At 46.7% G+C, this 18,250-nt stretch overlaps 1 protein-coding gene across 2 annotated transcripts in view; it reads right to left on the bottom strand.

Annotated features, from left to right (window-relative positions):
- DNAJB6 (DnaJ heat shock protein family (Hsp40) member B6) overlaps positions 1-18,250 on the bottom strand; it is a 147,018-nt gene that overhangs the window by 85,306 nt on the left and 43,462 nt on the right. For both annotated transcript variants that reach the window (XM_073581603.1, XM_073581604.1), the window contains exon 2: positions 9,265-9,355. In XM_073581603.1, coding sequence (XP_073437704.1) covers positions 9,265-9,329 — 65 coding nt within the window. In that variant the 5' untranslated portion in view covers positions 9,330-9,355. The remainder of the gene's footprint in view (positions 1-9,264; positions 9,356-18,250) is intronic.

The following is an 18,250-nucleotide window of genomic DNA, read 5'->3' as shown; positions in this document are numbered from 1 at the left end:
TGCGTGGAGTGGCTACTGGATCGGTCCTCGCAGTCCTTTTCTTTTTGCCGGCGATGGTGGTGTTGCTTGTGCTGCTGCTTATGCTGCTACATTGGCTGTTCCTCGTGCTGGTCGCTGTCCTCCATACTTACAGGACGCTTCCAGCAAGGAGTAATTGCAGCATTCTTTTTAAATTTTCCCGGCCGTGACTTCCTCTCCCAGCCTGCACAGCTCTGTGCCGCGGGGAGAGCGCACTGCGAATGCGTCGACCCGGAAGTAGTCTCCTCCATTCCCGGGGCAGCGCCATATTGGTACATCTCTGTACCGCGCGCTGCCCCCCGCGTGTACCAGCGTCCCTCCAGCCCCATTCTCCTCTTCGGGGCGGCGGCTCTGTCCTCCCCGCCCGCTCACCCTGTACAGCCCCTCGGCGACAGCGGTGGCGCTTCAGGCACCGACCCCGCCACGACAGGGGTCTCCCCGCTGCCGGTGTACCGGACGAATCGGCCCTGGACTCCTCTTCACAGGTAAGCTGCTGCTGCTGGTTCCACGGGTCACCCGTCAAGGACAGGAACCCAACTGGGGGCGGAGGAGAGGTGCCGCCTTTTTATCTGTAGGTTCCTGTCCTTGATGGGCGGACCCCCTCTCTCCGTGGTGCTGTCATGGGTGAGAGAAATATTGACTTTTATAATTAGCTCCTCATACCTGTAGTGTGTCCCACAGGTATGATGTGTCCTCCTCTATAAGCCGCCTACCATCCGGTCAATCATGCCTGTCCGGTGCCTCGGCGCCGCCCACGATCTGTCCATGATGCCCTGTGCGTCGCTGCCTCCTCTTGATTTGAATCCCGGCGCCTGCGCTGTAACAAGTGTTCTCGGGCATGCGCAGTGTGCGCTGCACAAGAACCAACATCAGGCTATTACGCCTGCGTATTGTGGAGGCCCCAGATCCCGCCCCGCAGTGTGTTATGATGTATTCACTCTGCACGGCTGGGGCCTCCACAACACGAAGGTGCAATAGCCAGATGTCGGTTCTCTGGCAGCGCACACTGCGCATGCCCGAGAACTCTTGTTACAGCGCAAGCGCTGGGATTCAAATCAAGAGGAGGCAGCGACGCACGGGGCATCATGATGGACAGATTGTGGGCGGCGCCGAGGCACCGGACAGGCATGATTGACGGATGGTAGGCAGCTCATAGAGGGGGGGACACATTACAGGTATGAGGAGCAAATTATAAAAGTCAATATTTTGGCATTACTGGGGGTCAGAAAAAGAAGAGCCACCTTCACAGAGTGCAGCCTTAGTACTGCTGAAGGTGGCTCTTTAACTGAAACGCCCTGGAGAGGGGGGGGGTGACAGGTTCCCTTTAAAGGTCTTTTTGTGCCTTGCAGAGAGAATTGGAGACATACATACAGCATATTAAAATTATGTAACAAGAGGCTGAGACGTGGTTGCGTTACTTTATATGGGGAAAACCTGTGATCGGTTCTATTTAAAGTGTGTGAAAAAAAAGAAGGATTTTTGGTACTCACCGTAAAATCTCTGTCTGGGAGCCTTCATTGGGGGACACAGGTAACCATGGGTGTATGCTACTGTCGCTAGGAGGCTGACACTAAGCAAATAAAGTAAAAACTGGCTCCTCTGTAGCATACACCCACTGACCAGCAGGAAGTACCTCAGTTAAGTGTTAAAGCAGTAGGAGAAGAAACCAACAAACTCCACATATGTACCGGCTCAACAACCAAGGCACGTAGGCCTAAAGCCAGTATAACAAATAGGGAGGGTGCTGTGTCCCCCAATGAAGGCTCCAGAGAGATTTTACGGTGAGTACACAAAAATCCCTCTCTCTATCGCTTCATTGGGGGGGGACACAGGTAACCATGGGACGTCCTAAAGCAGTCCCCAAGGGTGGGAACGGGAGGAATGCAGAGAAAAAAAAAAGGACTGAGGCCGGCCGGTGCGTAACCGCTGCCTGTAGCACCTTTCCTTCCTAGGCCTGCATCGGACTAGACACAAGTATGAACTTTGTAAGACTTTGCCATAACATGCAAATATGACTAGGTCACGGCCCTGCAACCTCTAAAGCCGAGGCCTAGCAAGAAACTGCCCCTGGATTTATCCAGAGAAGAAAGGACAATGTCTGCACTAATGTGGACTGAAAAAGAAACGGAGGACGGCAGGATAATGCTGCCAACTCAGAACTCCCCCCGATATCTCCTCTTGTAGCCAATAAGGCTAATGGAACCAAATAGTAGTACTTACGCCACCTGAATCAGATCGTCAGAAACTTGAGGATGCAGGTTCTCTCGCCCAAAGCATGGACAGAATGACCTGATGGGAAAAACTCCAGTCACTTTCAGAAGTAGGCTTCAAGGCCAGGGCGTTAAACTTAAACGACTGTGCAAACTGTGGCGGAAGAGAGGCCTTGCAGAACAATATCCGGACAGTCTGGAAAGCCCCAGGAGGCATCCATGGGCTTGTTCGCCAGCTCCAGGTACCAGGTCTGACTTAACAGCCTGTAGTTGTCAGGACTACTGGAAACCCCTGTGACTGATTTTTTTTTTTTTTGACTCGTGATTAAGGGAAGAGGAGGGACAGAAGAGGCATCTGAAACTGGGACCACAGAATCACAAGTGCGTTGCAGCCGACAGCCATCGGATTCTGGAACCTGGTAACGTACCGGGGAACCTTTTGGTTCGTTCGAGAATTCATTCTGTGGGCATCCGGAATGCCTTACCTCCGACAAATTTAGCCGAAGACGGCGGTGTTGAGAGACTACACGCCTGACGGTAACCCCCGATGATCCATTTAAAAAATTTAGATTGTGAGCCTCATCGGGGACAGCGATGATGTGTGCAAATTGTAAAGCGCTGCGGAATATGGGAATATGGCAGCGCCATACTACTACTACTGCCACAGCTGTGACAAAGTCCGACTGACTGCAGACTGGCTTGCCTGCAAGGAGAGACTGCCAGCGGAGGAGGGCAAGAAGAATTGCCTTCATCTCCAAGAGACAGATGAGGAGGAGGGTCTCATGAACATTCTAGCGACCTTGCACTACGAGAATGAGGAAGCCTGCTCTCCAACCCTGAAGCCTGGCATTGATGTTGATGATCTGCCAACAGAGCGGGAGAGAAGACCTCCTGTGCAGGGCAGAGACGGACTGTGTCCACGAAGAGAGGGACTGCTTCGCATTGAGAGGTAAAAGCACTGGCCGATCCAGGGAACAGTACAGGGAAACAATTTTCTTGTCCCAGGTAGACCGGAGGGCCAATCGAAGAGGGCGAGTGTGAAGCTGGGCAAAAGATACCGTTTCAATGACCGCCGCCATGACCTCTGAAGACCGCGGTAGCGGATGCCAGGCTGAACTGGAGTGGCGTGAACTGGTAAAGATGGTCCTGCATCGCAAAACCGAAGGAACCTTCGATGCCGTACACAATAGAAATGTGCAGGAAAGCATTCTGAATGTCCACAGAGTAAAGCAAGTTCCCCTGTTCCATGAAGGGGAACACCAAGCGTAAGGACTCCGTTCTGAAGAGGCGAATCCAAAGGTGGCAATTCAACTGCTCGAGGTCAAAGATCGGGGAGAAACGTTTTCGGGAGCATGAAGAGGTTCGAGTAGAAACCAGAAAAAAAAACGTTCGTGCCAAGGAACGGGTACAATGACACCTGAGCTTAGGCAGGGACGAGACGGCTTGGAGAACCCATGAGGGGGTTGAATTGGCAGTAAGGAAAAATGTCTTCCTGGGGCAAAGAAAATTCCATCTTGTAGCCGGGTGTAACGATCACCCTGACCCAGGCGTCGACCGCCGACAACCAAGTCTCCGAAAAAGATGAAACCTGCCTTCCACCCTGGAAAGAAACCCAGGTAGGGGTGGACCCATCATTAGAGGAGAATCTGTGATAGGGGGATCCGGAGGACTTCGGAATAGCTTGAAGGAAGGTTTTCTTCTATCCCTTTGTGCAGGAGAACGGTCCTGCTGGATGGAACCGCCCGAGGAAAGGCAGAGAGGTGCTTACACTTCTGGTGGCGTCAGAAGGGATCTGGACCAGCTTGGTCCAAAAGAGCTAGATCTGCTAGCTCCTTTGTAGGAACCGCCGCCATAATCCCCCAGCGAAGAATCCTGGCCCAGGGAAATATGTCTTTCAGCACTCAAGAGGAGGCGAAATTAGGTCAGAGAGAAGTGCCTGACGCCTCAGGGCTGGACAGAATAGTTTGGGAGGCTAAGCGTGAAAAAAGGCAGATCCACCTTAGGGGGATGGGACCAAATGCAGACACGGTCTAAACTAAAAAGGTCTAAAACATCGAGACGTTTTCGTCCTGGGAATCATTTTCCGAGAAGTTCCCAGTGTCTAGAGGTGGTAGCCTCAAACTCTTAGGGAAAAAATGCTGGAGGGACATCTCACCGCCTGAATGAAACGGCGATGTCCTGAGCAGCCGCATGCTCCACTTTTACTTCGAGAGTTTGAACGATAGCTGAAATAAGGCTACCTACCAAGTCCCGCGTCCTAGAAGTCTGATCCACCTCCGAGTCAGACTCTGACTGAAAAGCTACATCCGACCCGACGTCCGCCTCCGAGGAGGGGGAACGGGTAGAGAGGGGCATTTTGGATGTCGCAGAGGGGCCCGATGAACTGGATGAAGAGCTAGACAAAGTCCGCTTCCTAATTCCTTCTGATCTGTCCCTGTGAAGGTCGTGGTCGGGTGCATGCGAATCACCATGGGAGGGGTTCGGTGCACTGGTGGCGGCAGACAGATGCGGCATGCATTCCAGGGACTGTGAATTTTCTAGTCAGGTCCAATACTGACTGAGACCTGGCAATAGCCCACTCTGGAGGGAGGGGAGTGCTTTCATTCTGAACACTGAATCTACTGTCTGGCTGGAGACCGGCTGGGACATGGCAACAGCCCACTCAGGAGGGAGGAGAGCGCCGTCCTCCAGGCAGATGCCGAGGGACCTGGTCTTGCTTCCCTTGTTCCATACCAGACAGGTGCGTGCGAACCACCATAAAAGGTGTTCGGAGAACTGGTGGCAGCAGACTGATGCAAAAGGCGCTCCAGGACCTGGATTGTGACTATGAAGCCTCTGTCAGGTCGGATAATGACAGACATGGCAGCCCACTTTGGAGGGGGGGCGAGTGCTCTCGACCTGGTCGTTAGGGGACTGCTAAAGGGCAGAGACAGAAAAAGCTGTAGAACGGGCAAAAACAATGCAGACTGGTCAGAAGGCTACTGCTGTTATACAGATGGTGGCCAAAGGGAGAGACGAAGACTGCTGCTGGGGATAGATAAGTCCCTATAAAAGGTAGAAAAAAGGGCAACCAGCCTGGGCTGGTCCTACCTGAACCCGAGATGGTGCTGTTGCTGCTCAGGCTGCAGAGTTTCCCAGATCCGGTGCCGGATAGAGATGGATGCCTGCCGAGCCCGCTGGAGATGCACAAATCTTCGTCCGCTGCTACAGACGAAGACACACTGCCTGCTGTGCATTCTGGGTCCTGCGGCAGATGGTGGCAGACAGTGCACAAGTCCACAGATAGTGCATGATACCAAACTAGCAGGCCTTGAGACGCTATACTGGGGTCGAGACTCAGGTGACAGGGAGAGAGGGCTATAGAGAGGCCCACTCACTGACTAAAGAAAAACAACAAGGCCATCGGGAGGGGGGCGTGTCTAAGCCCAAAGCGCATGCTGATTGCCTGGTAATGCTCAGGGAGCGCACTGATTGGCCGAGGGACACTGACTGGCTTGAGGCTAGCAAAAGCGTGGTTACGTGGCCGGGAGAGAATGCTCAAAACCGGGGGCTGAATTAGCAGAAGGAACCAGATAGGCTGCGGCCTGATAGGCTGACAAGCGGAGGAGGCGTGTGCGACCTGCAAACGGCCCAATCGCCGGCGCCGGGGATGACGCGCAGAAGGGTGGGTGCCCGGCAGTGGAAAAGAGCGAGATAATAGGAAAAGAAATAGAAGAAAGCCTGCAAAAATGCCGGGGCCGCGCGCTATGGGAAAAAAGGCACGAAAATTGAACCTGTGGACCGGGGGGGGGGGGGGGGAGGGGAGAGAGGCTGTCTACAGCGGGGACCTATACACCGGTAAACAGGGGAGCTGCTGCCAGAGGAAGCTGCTGGGGGGGGGCTCACTGGCTTACCACCTACTTGAATCCGGCTCCTCTTGATAGATGAGGATTGCATCAGGAGCCCTCGGAAGTGAGAGGGTCCTGGAAATGAAGATCCTCCTTCCCGCACCTATCGACCCCTTATTAAAAAGGGGGAAGGCCACCACCAGTGACAACAGTCTTCCTCTCAGCCCTCTCCGAGGAGAGGGGTGAGGAGGGGATAAGGCAAGGACTGGCCACCGAGAGTCACCCTGAACCACCCCAGAAGGGGGAGAGGGGACAAGTCCTGCCAGAGGGTCCGAGAGTGGGCAATGCGGGTGACACCACACTGCTCTCTCGGTCGCTTAAAAGTGGGAAAACAGGGTGAGCAATCTGCACCCTGTTACCCGACGAGCTGTATCTGAAAAACAAAGGGAAAAGGATTAATAAGTTCACACAGAAACCTGTGAAAGAAAACACTGCGGACCTGGTGTTAGATTCAGGTCCGCCTCCTACAGACACTAAGCTTAAACTGAGGTACTTCCTGCCCGTCAGTGGGCGTATGCTACGGAGGAGGAGCCAGTTTTTACTTTATTTGAATAGTGTCAGCCTCCTAGCGACAGCAGCATACACCCATGGTTACCTGTGTTCCCCAATGAAGCGATAGAGAAATGTGAACAGTCAAAAGAAAAAGTGATCATGACAGAACTGTAGACTATGTGCTATATAATGAAGAATCAGCCATGATACTTTTAAAATATATAAAAAGGTACACACAATGGTGGGATGTGGAAGGAAGATCTGGAATGTTCGAAATTCAGCATGCTTGATCTTTTGTCCTCACAGCAGAGAAGCCGCTGCCAGACAGCTTAACATCAGCTTACTTGCCAACCCCCCACTGAGAATATATGCATGCTCAGGTAAAGGGAATCTGTCCACAGGTTTTGCCAAGTAATCAGAGCGAAACAATGTAGGGAATGAGACTCTCGATTCCAGTGATTTGTCACTTAAGCTGTCTGTTGCAGTTTCAAGAAAATCGGTGTTTTATCAGCAGGAAATTACCACTACAGACTAGCTGTCTGGTGCCTCCAAGTAAGGACCCTGTTACACGTATCAAATGTCCCAGCGATCCCACCAACGATCCGACGTGGATGGGATCACTGGGACATAGTTAGACAGACCCACCAGCGATCAGGACAAGCGAGCAAGCTGGTTTCCAATGTAAACAGCGGGTATCTAAGAGCCACGCGGCTCTTAGATACCCGCTGTTTACATTGGAAACCAGCTCCCAGCATCGCTGATCTCTCGCTGCCACACGCAGCGATGTGCGCTGGCCATCGGAGACCAATGATCAAAAAACGGCCCAGGATGTTCGAGTGCGATCAGAGATACCCGGCAGGGGGGTGGTCGCTGATCCATGTCACACACAGCGATATCGCTGTGGCGTCACAAAATCAGCTATCTTGCTGGCGATCTCGCTGTGTGTGACTGGCGTTTACTGTACGTAAACCCACCCCCAACATTTACAGATGCCAATCAGTGACGTGGTCGGGGTTACACACAGCTCAGCATTCAGAGCTCTGCTAGATCTGAAGCAGAGAAAAGAAGGATTGTATCAAAATGACAGCAAGCAGCCCAGAAAGTGACACTTTGCTGGAATCATGGTCTCAGCCCCTACATTATGCTGCTCTCAGATTATGGAGCAATAACCTGCTGAATGATTCCATTTAACTTTCAGACATCGTGCATACATTTACGCCAATGTCGGACTCCCCGTCTTTGATGTGGGCTCCGGCAGTGTGCCCACACCTTTCGACACATGGCACCTGTTTTGAACAGCTGACATGTGCCCGCAATAGCCTCGGGTGGAATCGCGATCTACCCGTGGCTATTAACCCGTTAAATGCCGCTGTCAAGCGCTGACAAATGCATTTAACAAGCGCTTCCTGCAATAGCACCGGAAATCCGCCCACCGGTTACCCCAGTCACGTGATCACGGGTCACTGGTAGGTTGGCATGACAACCAGGTCTCGAGGCCTTTATGGTTGTCACTGTCGGCTTGCTATGAGCGCTGCCCAGTGGTCGGAGCTCAAAGCAAGTGAGTAATTCAGTTACATACAGGTTAACTGATCGCCTGTATGTAGCAGTGCCGATTGGGTTATGGCAGCTTCTAGTCAAAGCACGCCAAAATATTAAAAATACAAAAGTTCAAATCACTCCCCTTTTGCCCCATTCAAAATATAAAAAATAAATAAAAAAAAAAAAATACATTTATTATCGCCGCGTTCAGAATCGCCCAATCAAAAATTTTAAAAAAAATAAATAAAATAAAAATGTACCCTGATCGCTAAACGGCGTAGTGAGAGAGTCAAAACTCGAATTAAATTTTTTTGGTTGCAGCAACATTGTATTAAAATGCAATAACGGGCGATCAAAAGATCATATCTGCACAATGGTATCATTAAAAACGTCAGCTCGGCACGCAAATAAGCCCTCACTCACGAAAAATGGAGACGCTACGGATTTTTGGTGTCTATGAACTCGTAGTGACCTGGGGAATCATAATGGCAGGTCAGTTTTAGCATTTAGTGAACCTAGCAAAAAAGTCAAACAAAAAACAAGTGTGGGATTGTGCCGTTTTTGCAATTTCCCCGCACTTGGAATTTCCCAGTTTTCTAGTACACGACATGGTAAAACCAATGGTGGTGTTCAAAAGTACAACTCGTCCCACACAAAAAAACAAGCCCTCACATGGCCATATTGATGGAAAAATAAAGTTATGGGAAAAAAGGGAGCGAAAAAACGAAAACTCAAACAAAAATACCTCCGGGGGTTAAGATGTTAAGGTGCATAGGGAGGGTGGAAAATAAGAGGCTTAACAATAGTAATGAGCCAACATGTTCGAATAAGAAGTTATCACTCAAGCATGCTCGGATAACAGTGTGTCTTCGACATGCACGAAAAATATGTTTTTCTCACGGCTATTCAACAGTCGCAACATATGCAGAAGACACTTAACTTTTCCAAGCAAGTTCGCTCATCACTACTAAGCAAGCATTCAAACAGTTAAAATGTTTAGGTATTGTGTCTTAAAAGCACAGGAAACAGGTTTATATTTAGCGAATAAGTCAGATTTAGATGAAAGTTAACAAGAAATAATCCCAGAAACCTGAAAAGATTATTTATGTACTACTCACGCTTTCTTAATATCCTCTGGAGAAGAATTCCTTTGAACTCCTAGCACTTGGTAATAGTCAACCATGGTTTAGACAGATTGAGTCAAGGAACCTAGAAAAAAAAACGCATAATGATGAAGTCATTGAGTATTATGCCAACGTCAGTGCGTATTATATATCATACTCCTATGCTCTATATTCTGAGTGAATTTTTGTTCTTTTACTACTGCAGAGGTTTGTCTTGTGGGTGGGTATATATTAAACACAAACACACTACATTTTTGATCAGCAAAATATAAAATCTAGTACACAAACACCAGCATGCTGGGAACAGGAACTACAAGCTGACTTTTGCTGGAGTCTATGAATGGTATTTTTAGAAATGCTCGCTCAGAGCAGCGCTGCAGGATTTAGGTCACACTGTGACCTGAGACATGCGGTGTGCTAAACACTAGGAGACAGCCACACAAAGGAACACACACACAAAATGACGTGATTGACAGTCAAATGAACTGCATTAATCCTAGAACATCCCTTTTTTTTTTTTATTTACAATATCCTTGTAAGTGAATGGCACGCAAAATTCACAGCACAACTTTCACCTATATTAAAGGGTTATTTATTATACTTATACAGTGTCATATTCCAAAGCACTTTACAGACATTGTCCCAATTGGGTTCACAATTTAAATTCTATCAGTAGGACTTTGGAGTGTGGGAGGAAACCTACGTAAACGAGAAAATAAAAAAAAATAAAAAAAAAACTCATTGTAGATGAGACTAGCGCCTCCGCAACAAAAATGGACATGCTGCGGCTCGTAAACTCACATCGCAGGTGAGTTTATGCTGCGTCAAATAGAAACATAGTGGGCATGGGATTTCTAGAAATCCCATGCGATCTGCTTGTATCATAGAACACTGGGAAGGCGAGCTGGGTCGAAAACACTGCTATTCCTGATCGTGCGCACATACTCCAAGTGATCCCCTATCAAAAAGAAAATACCCCTTGGTTTCCCAAACTGCTGCACATTTCCTAGTTCAAAACTGCTCGTTCTATATAGTGCTTACATCCCTCTACAACTGGAAACTCACAAAGTAATGGATGACATTTTTAGTAAGTGCCACCAGCTCATCTGCATGAGGCAGCACTATCCACATTTTCACAATCCTCTATACTATCACTGGCAATAGCCCTTTAAGTTATTTACCCAAGTGGTTTTTTTAACCCCTTCGTGACAGCCATTTTGCAGCTTAATGACCGGGCCAATTTTTACAATTCTGACCACTGTCACTTTATGAGGTTATAACGCTGGAACGCTTTAACGGATCCTGCCGATTCTGAGATTGTTTTCTCGTGACATTTTCCTTCATGTATTTGGTAAAATTTCTTCGATATGACTTGTGTTTAGTTGTGAAAAAAACGGAAATATGGCGAAAATTTTGAAACTTGCAATTTTCAAACTTTAAAATTTTTATGCCCATAAAATCTGAGAGATGTGTCACAAATTTCTTATTAAATAACATTTCCCACATGTCGACATAACAGCTGCACAATTTTGGAAACCTTTTTTTGTTAGGAAGTTATAAGGGTTAAAAGTTGACCAGTGATTTCTCATTTTTACAAGAAAATTTACAAAACAATTTTTAGGGACCACATAATATATAAAGTCATTTTGAGGGGTGTACATGACAAACTACCCAAAAGTGACACCATTCTAAAAACTGGATCCCTCAAGGTGCTCAAAACTACATTCAAGAAGTTTATTAGCCTTTTACGCGCTTCACAGGAACTGAAGCAATATGGAAGGAAAAAATTAACATTTAATTTTTTTTTGCAAAAAATTTACTTCAGAACTATTTTATATTTTCACAAGTGTTGAGAAAATGAACCACAAAATTTGTTGTGCAATTTCTCCTGAATAAACAGATACCCCATATGTGGGGGTAAACCACTTTTTGGGCGCACGGCAGAGCTCGCAAGGGAAGGAGCGCCGTTTGACTTTTTCAACACAGAATTTGCTGGAATTGAGATCGGACGCCATGTTGCGTTTGGAGAGCCCCTGATGTGCCTAAACAGTGGAAACCCGACATAGAAGAGCAAGAAAAAAAAAAAAAAAAGATCATGCCCATATATAAAAGGAGCACTTCAATTGTATATATAAAGAATAATGACACTTTATTAGACAATATTACAAAAAGCAAGAAAGCACACAAAGCATATTGAAAACATTTAAAATACAAAAAGGACCTACACTGAGTCATGCCTTATTATAGAAGCAATGACTTACCACACCTACTAATCTCCCAAAGAACCAGATAAGTACATAAAGCCACTGTCAAAGGTATTGCACATCATAAATATAATACATATGTAGCAGCATCAGATAATACTTCAGTGGCTATAAAGTGCATATGAGAAATACCATGTGGGCCCAGAGATCCACAGGGAAAAAACAAACAAAAAAAAAAAAAAAAAACGCTTCTTAGACCCCTTAAGGAACTTATCTAGATGTGTGGTGAGCACTTTTGACCTCCAAGTGCTGCACAGAAGTTTATAATGTAGAGTCGTGAAAATGAAAAAAAAATCATTTTCTTTCCACAAAAATGATCTTTTCGCCACCAAATTTTTACTTTTACAAGTGTAACAGGAGAAATTAGACCCCCAAAGTTATTATGCAATTTGTCCTGAGTACACCCATGCCCCATATATGGGGGTAAACCACTGTTTGGGCGCACAGCAGAGCTCAGAAGGGAAGGAGCACAGTTTGACTTTTTCAATGCAAAATTGGCTGGAATGGAGATTGAACGCCATGTCACATTTGGAGAGCCCCTGACGTGCCTAAACAGTGAAAAAAAACAAAACCCACAACTGACACCATTTTGAAAACTAGACCCCTTAAGGAACTTATCTAGATGTATGGTGAGCATTTTGAACCTCCAAGTGCTTCACAGAAGTTTATAACGCAGAGCAGTGAATATAAAAAAAAAAATCATTTTTTTCCTCAAAAATGATTTTTTTTAGCCCGCTATTTTTTATTTTCCCAAGGGTAACAGGAGAAATTGGACCACAAAAGTGGTTGTGCAATTTGTCCTGAGTACACCAATACCCCATATGTGGGGGGAACCACTGTTTGGGCACATGGGACAGATTGGAAGGGAATGAGCGCCATTTTGGAATGCAGACTTTGAAGGAAATTTCTGCGGGCATCATGTGGTGTTTGGAGAGCCCCTGATGTGTCTAAACAGTAGAAACCCCCGACAAGTGACCCCATTTTGGAAACTAGACCCCTTAGGGAGCTTATCTAGATGTGTGGTGAGCACTTTGAACCCCCAAGTGCTTAACAGAAGTTTATAAACGCAGAGCCGTGAAAATAAATCTTTTTTTTCCCCCACAAAAGTGATTTTTTTTTTAGCCCCCAATTTTTTTATTTTCCCAATGGTAACAGGAGAAATTAGACCCCCAAAGTTGGTAAATAGTGGAAACCTCTCAATTCTGGCTCGAACCCTAACCCCAACACACCCCTAACCCTAATCCCAACCCCTAATGCCAACCCTAACGGAAAAAATAAAAATAAATTCTTCTTTAATTCATCATATTTACCTAAGGGGATGAATCGGGGGTGGGGGTTATTTACCTCTTATTTTGATCACTGGGATAAGGTTTATCACAGTGATTAAAGTGTACCTGTAATGAATGAATCGGATCTGCCAGCCAGCAGATTCGGCGGGCAAATTGCACATGCGGCCGCCATTTTCTTCCCGGAAAGGTGGCGGCGCCCACCGGGAGGAGGCAGGAGGGCCTGGGGACCACCGGGAGGTATCAGGCACCCTATTTCTCTCTCCTCTGATGTGCGATCACATCAGAGGAGAGAGAAGTCAAATGCAAAATCTCAGCTTTTTTTGTGGTCGCCGTCATACGGTTAATAACAGCGATCGCAAAAGCGGGGGTCGACTACCCCCGGCAGCAGAGACCCCGAAGAAAATCTGACTCTGGGGTGGTGCTACTTTCTCCACAGTGCCGTGAATTAACGGCACTGTGTTTTGAGTACCCTTAACTACCGCAGTTAAAACGTCTCATAAATCTGTCGTCTTTTTCCCCCATGCCCGGCCCATTGTCACACTATTCAAATTCACATGCATGGTTCCACAGAAAATATGGACAGTACACCGATAGCATTATTCAGTCGTTTGAAAACCGCTTTTTTTTTTTTTTTCAGGGCTACAAGGAAATACATTATACGATTTACGCATAGATCATAAGACAAGCAAACAAATGAAATATGGGAGGGTTTTATCCCCTCTTAAAGGGAATATATCACCAGGTTACTGCTATCCCATCGGAGAGCAGCATAATGTGGAGACAGAGACCCCGATACCAGAGATTTATCACTTAGGCTAGTTTCACATTTGCATCTTTGTGAGCAGCGCATCGTGCGCTAGTAGAAACGCATGCAAACGCAGCGTTTTTTTTATACGCATCAGCATACGCATGACAAAAAATGCAGCGTTTGCATTTTTTTAGGCGCATGCATTCTCTAGGTGTCACATTTCACAGGAGGAGAATCCTTGAAACAGACTCCACCAATGGGACACTAGTGGGCGTGTTATGGGAATTCTTTATATAGACCCTGTTACAGCTGAATTCTTCAGATTTTGCTGCTGTTTCCTGTGTCACCATGGCTCTGCGGTGGGAGAGTTATCGCTTCAACTTGGATCTGGACATCGTGCTGTCTCAGGCTTTTGCTTGCCAGCAAAAAAGGCTGAGAGAGAGAGAGAAAGCGAAGACCGCAGCGGCGGCGTTTTTGGATACAACAGATTATTAAAGTCCGGGAGAGCCGTGGAGCATACCATACCCTCTACAGAGAGCTCCAGACAAAAATGGCAAAATTTATTGACTATACCCGGATGTCCCAAGAAAGCTTCATGGATTTGCTTGGTCGTGTTCAAGGAGCCATCCAGAGACAGGACAGCCAGCTCCGTCGTGCGATTCCTACTGAGGATGGGCTCCTGGTCACATTACGGTACGTAATATTTAAAAACCAATGCCTGCATAATTGTTTTTGTTCTGCCATGTACTAATCCAAAGCCAGCAGAATTATTGTTATGCCATGTACTAATTTTCTCATTTCAGTGTTTTGCAAAAACCCTAGACATAAATATTAATTTTTTTTCTCTGTTTTGCAGATTCCTGGCTACTGGAGAGACCCTATCACTCCAATTCCAGTACCGGCTTGGAATGTCCACCTGCTGGGCTTTGTGGGACGTTCTGTGTCCAGAATTTATGCTCCTGCCCACTGCGGAAAAGTGGATGGAAATCGCTGAACAATTCTTGACAGTCTGCAATTTCCCCAACTGTTTGGAAGCGGTGGATGGGAAACACATCAGGATAACCAAACCCCCAACAAGTGGATCGGAGTACTATAACTATAAAAAGTACTTTTCTACAGTACTCATGGCCATTGCGGATGCAGACTGTTTGTTGTAGTGGACATTGGGGCATTTGGCTGGGGCAATAACTCCCAGGCTTTTAAAAACTCGGAAATGGGCCGTAGCTGTATGGCAACCATTTTAATTCCCCCCTGCCCCGGCCTCTTCCCCACACCGAAGGTCCGCCACTACCATTAGTTATGGTTCGGGATGAGGCCTTTCAAAATGTGCCAAAACCTGCTGAAACCCTACTCCAGCCGGGACTTGGACCACACAAGAAAAATATTCAATTACAGACTCACAAGGGCACGAAGAACTTTAGAGTGTGCCTTTGGGATTCTTGTGTCCAGATGGCGAAATCTTGGCACAGCCATTAATCTTAAACTGGAAACAGTGGATGAGGTGGTGAAAGAGTGTGTGGTTCGTCACAATTTTGTTATGGCTAAAGACTCGCCCTAACTCTGAACTCGATGATGCAGCTCCTAACCCATTGCCTGATTTCACTCAGCACCCTCTCAGGTCATCAGTTGAAGTTGGCCAAATGAGGGACCAATTAGCCGCCTACTTTATCTCTGATGTAGGACGTGTGGCATGGCAAGATCAAATGGTGCAAAATTGTTTTCTTCTGTGTATGTTAATAAAAAAACCTGTTTTGATAACTGTACAGAGTGCCTTTATACACTTCAATACAATAATCACCAGCCCAGGTGTCCAGTGAATTCAGAATCCGTTTTTTTTTATTTTCTCATAAACAGATTTGGAAGTACTCCGAATGCCGAGCTCTGTATATCTCACCCACAGCACAGATTGGCTGCTTACTGCCTATGCACAGTGTACACAGAAAGGTACAAATCAGTAGTGGGGGGCAGGGTTATACAGAGCTCATAAATATGATGGGCTACATGGCAACAGGTTTACTAGTCCTCTAATGATATCGTAATTTTATCAAAACTACAACGAAGCCCAGTAAGTGATACAGAGACACTGATTCCAGTGATGTATCTACATTGCGCTGCTCTCAGATTAGAGGTCAAAAACCTGGTGACAGATTTCCTTTGAGCGATGCACATGAGGTAGGCAAATATAAAGACGGCCCTACTCTTACTGTGAGTTCACCCTTATGATCTTGTTATTTTTCAGTCGTTATAACAAATAAAACTAAGAGCAGAAGTCACACTGCGGGAATCCTCGAAGTGCATTAGCCGCTCGCCACCAGTGATGTGTATGGAAAGCTGAAGGTCATGTTATGAGAATTCCAGCTTCTCCCGCACACCCACATGCGCTATTTATATAGTCCTCGACTCTTCACAGTGGTTACACCGAACTGGTGGTCTTGTTTATTACAGGATTTGCTCTCGGATCACAAGGATGACAACCATATTAAGATCATAAGGAATATTGGAAATCACCACACACAAAAAAACTGCACTAAACTGAAACTTACAAAGGTTGATACGATACAAACTCCCTATACCTATTCTACAGGGTTGCACAATTGACAGTAGTGGGAGTGTTCAGCTGCCATTTTCATGGAGCCCTCGGCATACTACATAGGTCTCTCTCACCCAGATTACATGCATCTCTCACCCCCCTCCACAATGTCTGGCCATTCACTGCAGATCTGCAGCTCCTTATCTTACTGAGGGATGAATCACAGCTCCTGGGGAGTACTCCATAATGCTGCTCCATACACACCAGATGTCTTCACTCTTCCTCTGGTTAAGTCCACTGTCTTCTGCTCCTCTGTAAACAAGCTGTGCTTCCCAATTGCTGGTGATAGCAGATCACAGGGCAGTCACCCACAAAATGGCGCTGCCCTGTGATGCTGCTCTTCATTCTGCCCCAGGAGTACTAGAACACCCAAAAGGGGAAGAAAATGGTGATGTCAGCAGTCACTGCCCCAATTTTCCAGCTAACAGAGTAAAGTTATGTCTCCACAGTCAGTATTGGCAGTGCTTTGGACACAGCTCCGTCCAAAACGCTGCCGGCTTTTGTACGAGCGGTTATTCCGCATGTGGAATCACCGCATCCTATACAATATTTATCTTGCAGAAACTGAGCGTCTCCGCAAGGTAGACATGCTGCGGTCTATAAAGACGTGCCGCATGTCCAGATACGCATAGTGGAGATGGGATTTCATAAAATCTCATCCACTATATGCTGTAACATCTGGCCGCTGCGAATGTACGCAGCATCCAATCCGCAGCGTTTAGTGACCATGGAAACATACCCTAAAGCTGGTAAGTCTTAAGGCCCCGTTACACGCTTCAATGTCCCAACGATCCGACGTGGATGGGATCGTTGGGACATAGTTAGACAGACTCACTCGCGATCAGGACCAGCGAGTAAGCTGGTATCCAAGGTAACCAGCGGGTATTAGATACCCGCTGTTTACCTTGGAAACCAGCTCCCAGTGTCGCTGATTGCTGGTCTCTCGCAGCGATGCATGCTGGCTAGCGGGAGACCAACATCAAAAAATGGCCCAAGACGTTCGAGCACGATCAGCGATACCCAGCAGGGGGGGAGCGGTCGCTGATACATGTCACACACAGCGATATCGCTGGCAAGATCGCTGTGGCGTCACAAAATTAGCGATCTCGCTGTGTGTGACGGGGCCTTTAATATAGCTGCTTGAGGTCTAAAAATGGAAAATGCTCCCCCTAGTGGTAATTATATATAATTGTAAAAAATATATATATATTTTTCATATGGTAATGTTTGCAAACATTGCATTTATACATTACTATGTCAAGCTTAATTTCACACAAAAAAAACCAAGCTACAAGAAAACTGGTGGCACCTTCAGTTTAACTCAAACGCTGCATTCAAGCACTGTTGGACCGGGGTTCAAATCCCACCAAGGACAACATCTGCAAGGTGTTTGTGTGTTCTCTTTTTCTAAAAGTTTTCCTGGCTAATATTAATCTGAACATTTACAAGTTCAGTTATTTATTACATAGATTATATTCAGGAACGGAACGTCACATTAGGTACACCAATCTCACCAGGTCTATGATGCACAGCGCTAAAATGTATACAGCTTGCTTTGTAATATCTGGTGAAAGAACCACTTCAACGATCGTGGGCTGACAGAATGGGCACCTGCAACATCAATCTCCAAAAGCAACGACATCTTAGGCCTCTTTCACACATCACTTTTTTGCCATCAGTCACAAGCCGTCGTTTTGTGAAAAAAACAGATCCTGCAACTGATTTTGCTGGATCCGTTTTTTTCTCATAGACTTGTATTAGCGACGGATGGCCACAGGTTTCATCGGTCTTTTGACAGATCAGTCGGAAATTCTGTATCCGTCGGCTGGATACAACAGACATAGGAACGTTTTCAGTGTACGTCAAAAAGTCGGACAGCGACGGATCCAGCGCAATCCGTCGTTGGCTATAATGGAAGCCTATGGGTGCAGGATCCGTCGCCGGATTCAGTTTTTCTTACAACTGAGCATGCCCGGAATAATTTCTATTCCTTTAATTTAACCCCGAAACCCATTCTGGCACAAAAAAATTCTCTTTAGCTCTCGCTCCAAAATTCTGTTCCTTTAAAATTCCAATGGCGGCTGCTGCA

The sequence above is a fragment of the Dendrobates tinctorius genome, unplaced genomic scaffold (genome assembly GCF_039654945.1).
Source record: "Dendrobates tinctorius isolate UK_male_01 unplaced genomic scaffold, ASM3965494v1 ptg000070l, whole genome shotgun sequence".
Classification (NCBI taxonomy): domain Eukaryota; kingdom Metazoa; phylum Chordata; class Amphibia; order Anura; family Dendrobatidae; genus Dendrobates; species Dendrobates tinctorius.
Note: the sequence above shows the minus strand (reverse complement) of the source record. Positions and strands in the feature narration are given on the sequence as shown.